This window comes from Patella vulgata, chromosome 4 (genome assembly GCF_932274485.2).
Source record: "Patella vulgata chromosome 4, xgPatVulg1.2, whole genome shotgun sequence".
Taxonomy (NCBI): Eukaryota; Metazoa; Mollusca; class Gastropoda; family Patellidae; genus Patella; species Patella vulgata.
Window position 1 is genome coordinate 6,096,503 of NC_065882.2, and position 6,063 is coordinate 6,102,565.

At 37.7% G+C, this 6,063-nt stretch overlaps 1 protein-coding gene across 4 annotated transcripts in view; it reads right to left on the reverse strand.

Moving 5' to 3' along the window:
* The window catches only part of LOC126817361 (E3 ubiquitin-protein ligase NEDD4), a 41,713-nt gene extending 37,369 nt beyond the window's left edge, over positions 1-4,344 (reverse strand). For all 4 annotated transcript variants that reach the window (XM_050544287.2, XM_050544288.2, XM_050544286.2 and 1 more), the window contains exons 1-3: positions 4,256-4,344; positions 4,076-4,161; positions 2,501-2,585 (exon numbers count right to left, since the gene is read on the reverse strand). In XM_050544287.2, coding sequence (XP_050400244.1) covers positions 2,501-2,585; positions 4,076-4,161; positions 4,256-4,297 — 213 coding nt within the window. In that variant the 5' untranslated portion in view covers positions 4,298-4,344. The remainder of the gene's footprint in view (positions 1-2,500; positions 2,586-4,075; positions 4,162-4,255) is intronic.
* Positions 4,345-6,063: the final 1,719 nt, after the last annotated feature.

The following is a 6,063-nucleotide window of genomic DNA, read 5'->3' on the forward strand; positions in this document are numbered from 1 at the left end:
TAACTTTAGCCTCTAGAGTGTCCACAAGATTTTTCAAAGTGATCAAGGGCCATAATTCTGGCAGTAATTATCGAAAATCGCTGAAAATGAATAAACTTCTTCGTCTCATGACCTTAAACACTGTGTATAAATTTAAACTCAATCGGATATTAACATTAGCCTCTAGAGCGTCCACAAGATTTTTCAAAGTGATCAAGGGCCATAACTCTGGCAGTAATTATCGGAAATTGCTGAAAATCAATAGGATTCTTCGTCTCATGACCTTAAACACTGTGTATAAATTTAAAGTCAATCGGATATTAACTTTGACCTCTAGAGCGTCCACAAGATATTTTGAAGTGATCAAGGGCCATAACTCTGGCAGTAATTATCAGAAATCGCTGAAAATCAATAGGCTTTCTCGTCTCATGACCTTAAACACTGTGTATAAATTTAAAGTCAATCGGATATTAACTTTAGCCTCTAGAGCGTCCACAAGCAATTGTGGACGCCGGACCGACGGACGAGCGGACGGGGGCAACGACAATATACGACCACATTTCAATGTGGGCGTATAAAAACTATATAATGTAAAGGGAATATGCTGAAAATTTCAAATTGCTCCACTCTAAACCGATATATTAGCAATTGAATTTTAGGCCTAGTCTTGATCATGTCGGTTTTTGCATTTAACCATTAATGAGCGTTGAGCAGCAGATCGGATTCAAATCCAGTGAAAATCAAACACATAAGATGGCACTGAGAGTTGATTATGGTCTTTTTTTGTTAATAAATGTCCAATTAATAGTTTATATAACATTTCAGGCCTAAAGAAAGACATGCAATAGGCAGATTTAGCTCTTGCATAATGTATGTTTAACTAACATTCCAAAGCAAACCAAAAAAATAAGGAAAATATGTTGATTCAAAGATTCATATTTTTTAGAATTTATCTGAAAATGAAACAAAAGGAATTAAAAAATTGATCAAATGTTTATAATCGTATATTCAAACCACATTTGAATAGCAAGTTACGAGTAGAATAAATGAATATTAAAATAAGTATTTGACATGTCAACTACTTACTTCCCTGTAAGATAAACGTAAAATACAGGTAAGCCATATTATGTATTCAGGATTTTATTTGTCCCCGTTTTCTAACAGTTCTTTTAGGATGTATTATGTAAGAGCTAAATTTATCCTGTTCAAATGTTATATAAATCATTCGTTAGACATTTATTCACAAAAGAGAGAGAGAGAGTGAAAGAGAAATGAGGATTAACTACTCGACACAAACTAGGTCATTTTGGGATTAACATATGGTTTAATTTTATTTCAATAATTCGCTTGTGCATAGGGGTCTTTAGCAGTGGGAGGAAACCGGAGGACCCGGAGAAAACCCACGAGGTTGGACAGGCAACCCTACTCCTTGTCACGTATAACCAAGGATTCGAAACCACGCCAGTTGACTCAATGACAGGCCTTATGATACAGCGCGGCACATGCTAACCATTCAGCCATACAACCAACACCTCCCCCCCCCCCCCAGTGGAGTCACATATGCCCATAGTCAACTCTATAGATCAGGGGTGTTAAACTTATTTCAATTCAGGGGCCACAAGAACTAAAATTTTACTTCAAATGAAATGATGTGAAATGGGGTTTAACGTCCTACTGGGCTAATGAAGACGGGCATACGCCATACAGTTTGCTATGAGGGAAATTTTGCCCGTACAGCAGCACTACGACCTACTCTTATATCGAATTCCAACTGTCAAGGGATCTGTTACGTGCACGTCAATGTGTACGCGGGACCTCGGTTTTTCATCCCATCCAAACGACTAGACAGCTGTTCTTCTCAGATCCTCTTTCCCGCATTACTGACAAGGGGGAACCACACTGGAAAACCTGGATGAACTTTCTCGGCCAATGCAGGGATCAAACACACGACTTCCAAGCTAGCGTCTTATCCACTTAGCCACTGTGATCCCCAAATTGTACTTCAAGTGGGATGTAGATGTACAAAGATTCTAAAAACTAAGTTAAACATCAAGACAAACATCCTAGACACACAAGATTTAAACATACATTATGCAAGAGCTAAATCTGTCTATTGTAGGTCTTTCTTTAGGCCTTAAGTGTTATATAAACTATTAATTAGACAGTAATTAACGTATACAGACCATAATCAAGTCTTGATGTCAACGCCAGCCTGCGATATTTGTTGGATTGTGATCCGATTTGCTGCATAACTTTCCTTCTCGATTTATTGATTAAATGGATAATCAAGACTATGATTTTTGTTGTACCGACTCTAGTAATGATGACCGAGGCTATGCGGAACTTTCGATCGCTTATTTCTCGGTTCATAGTGGATAAATTTGACTGAAATTTTCACCAAATTGCCTTTACATTATCTAGTTTTTAACTATTATAGTGAGAACTGCCAACTCGTTATCTAATCTCCCATAATGTATCTTTAATGATACCCTGGTCAAAGTGTTATATTGTTTACACTTACTTTTTTAATTGTTTTTGTCTGTTTAATATCTATCAAGCCATCATCTCTATCTCCACGGTACAGGGATATTCGGACATATGGGTCACTGTAATAACAATAAATTAACACATTGTTCATTTTGTTTCATCTTATATGGTCGAGCTACGTAAATTTGAGTGTCACCTTATATTTAGATTTCAATGGCTTCTGCCAAGCCGTTTAGCACAAGGGGACGTATTTTTAACAGCATGTTGTGTGCACATACTGTCACTAGCGAGGTAAAATCTTCTTTTACATTGTGTTTACAGAGACTAACACACGACCGTTTAGCAGTAAAAGCTTACAGGCAGTAAAATTGACTGGGGACTCGATTCTTTTTCGACAAGGATTCAATAGGTCGGTTGCTGAATGTACAGGGCGAGTGTAATGAGACCTACGTTCAGAGCTGAACTAACGATTCATTTACTAATGGTAAAATGTTTATTTAGTCTTAAATATTAGATATCAGAAGTCCATCATGTCCCTGTAAGATCACAACATCAATGCTGATTTAAATTACCAGAACCAAATATTTCATGTTTTCAATGTCGAAGACTTTGGATGATATTGAGTTAGCGAATTAGCTATTTTAACGCAAATAAGTGGAGTTACTTCACACCAGTGACCAGAGATGGATGGTCGCTTGTCGGGTTGACTTATATAATTATTGCATACAAGATAATTCAAATAATATAAATTTACTATTTAGAGGTATTTAAAGGAGCTAAATCCCTAATATTTGGGACCTAGAAATTGACACAAATGGGTCGCAACGCATATAATAATGTAATATGAATGTATATAAACTGATTTACATTCAATCGTTTCCGTTTTTATTCTTATTTCAAATCAGTTATGTTCCACGAAATACGCCAGAAGTCTCAATGCAGTGGCAATCTCTAGCGTCTGGTTATTCCAGTCTACACCGATGATATTTATTGCGCATGCTCTCCAGATAAGAATATAGCGTCACCAATTGACATGATTTGTGGAATATGTCCAGCTGCGTTCTTTGAGTCCCTTGTTCCAAATGGCGCTGAAACACATTATATGGTACACGATTCGTGTGTAAAATGTCTATTTTGTCTTGAATATTGGATATCAGAAGCCAATCTTTTCCCTGTAAGATCACAAGACCAATGTTGATTTGAATTGACAAATAATTCGTGTTTTCAATGTCGAAGATTTTTGATAATATTGAGTTAGAGACTTAGCTACTTTAATTATCTTCTACTGGCATTGTTGATAAGAGATTTTCAATCGCCATCACTTCAGTAATGTGTTTATTGAACCGTGAATTAGTCAACAGTGACAATTACAGTGACACAGAAAACCTAGTGACAGTGCAATTTCTATTAAAAACATCCACTTAGACCACTAGCTCGACTATACTATAGTATAGGCCAGAGTAGTACTAGTAGGGCTATTCATCACGGTCCAGTGTTGACAGTCGTTTGCTTGTGTGACATAAGTTATTCTTTATTCAATACCTTCATTTTTGACCTGTACATACAAATAATATACTGACGGAAGCCATTTATTATTAAAATAACTTACCTAGCCCCAAAAATGTCTTTCCTGGCGAGATTTACCCCCTCGACGATTTTGATCCGAAGAAGACGTGTTGTCCCTGGTTGGTCTGACTGTAAACAAACAATTTGTAAATTTACATGCGAGTTAAGAACAATATCACGTGAATGATTTCATAGCTAAATATCTAAAGACAGTACTACTTACTGGGATTTCGGGTAATCCGTAAATTTCAGAATTTGTAGCCATAAACAATTTTCAACAGATCTCTGCTGTGTACTTCGACAAGGTTCGCTAAAACTGATGACGAAATGCGCAGGTCTCGTGCAGTAGCCCGGATGTAAGGCTATTTCTCAATACCACCTGAAGTTGTCCATACGCATTGATGATTGAAAATATCTGCCGTTATAGACCCATTTGTTAATAGTATTGGGGTTTTTCCATAATTCTAAATTATTTTACCACAAATGTTGACGCATGGTCCAATTGCGGATACAGACGTGCGGTGCAGGGGAGTTCACTACCCCCTCCCCAATTCCCTTTTCTGTCGGTTCCATTAAATTATTAAATTGTCACTAAATTTATCTGAATATAGTTCAATAGGCCTATATTCCAATTATTTCATATTTATTTTATGTATCTTTGTTATGAGCCTACTTAATTTGTAGGCCTATTATTATTATATTTTATATGTACATTGAATTATGGTGTCCTCACTGAATGTTTTAGGGGAATTAGATGGCTGAATGGTTAGCACGTGTGCGCTGTACTACGGTATCATAAAGCCTGTCACCGAGTCAACTGGCGTGGTTTCGAATCCCTGGTTGTACGTGACAAGGAGTAGGGTCGCCTGTCCAACCTCGTACGTGGGTTTTCTCCGGGTACTCCGGTTTCCTCCCACTGCTAAAGACCCCTAGACGAGCAAGCGAATTATTGAAATAAAATTAAACCATATGTTAGTCCCGAAATGACCAAGTTTGTGTCGAGTGGACGTTAAACCCCATTTCTCTCTCCCACTGGATGTTTTGCCGGAATAAAAAATTATATTATCGTCTATTTACAGTTTTGGCTAGGATTAATAATGTTTACAATATTTTCAATATATTGTCTTTCGCCAATTTATTTGTCAATTGATTGCAAATTACCAATTACCCTGACTACTTTTGACTGTCGGAATAGTGAGATTTTGTTTGGAGGATTTGGAAAATAACTTTGTAAGTGTGCTATGAGGGAAATTTTGCCCGGACAGCGGTGGGCCTCAATATGAACGACAGACTCACCCTACCTGAAAAAAAAAAAAAGCCAGCTACCATTTAATTTTCGTACGTTAGTTACGTACGGGGTGGGCCTATGTCGTTCAGATTGTTAGCCGCCTTGGCTCCCCGACCTGTTGAGACGCTGCACGAAATATGCAATTTGCATACTGCCAAGTTGCCAATTCCGGATGGCGGATTAAGTCGCGAGAAGGGGCTGACTGGGATATCCATGGGCTTAAATGAAAATGAACGGATAATAACGCAATTTATGGTAATTACCTGATATATAGAACACCGAATATCCCGAGAAACCGTAATTAATAATATATTTTTCTGTCCGGCCCTCTGGACAATGCTTGCCAATTCCTGAATACATGAATCGGTTGGAATTAGGTTAATAAACCAGCATTGCTAAATTTAGTTTTAAATAGAGAGAGAAATGGTGTTTAACGTCCACTCGACACAAACTAGGTCATTTCGGGACTAACATATGGTTCAATTTTATTTCAATAATTCGCTTGCGCGTAGGGGACTTTAGCAGTTTAGCAGAAAAAAACCACGAGGTTGGACAGGTGACTCTACTCCTTGTCACGTACGACTGGGGAAACGAAACCACGTCAGTTGACTCAATGAAAGACCTTCTTCTTATGACACAACGCGCACGCGCTGACCATTCGGCCACCCAACTCCGCTAGTTTTAAATAGCGCTTACCGTTATGCTTTTGTATTTTATACACATGCTGACAGGGACTTATTTTT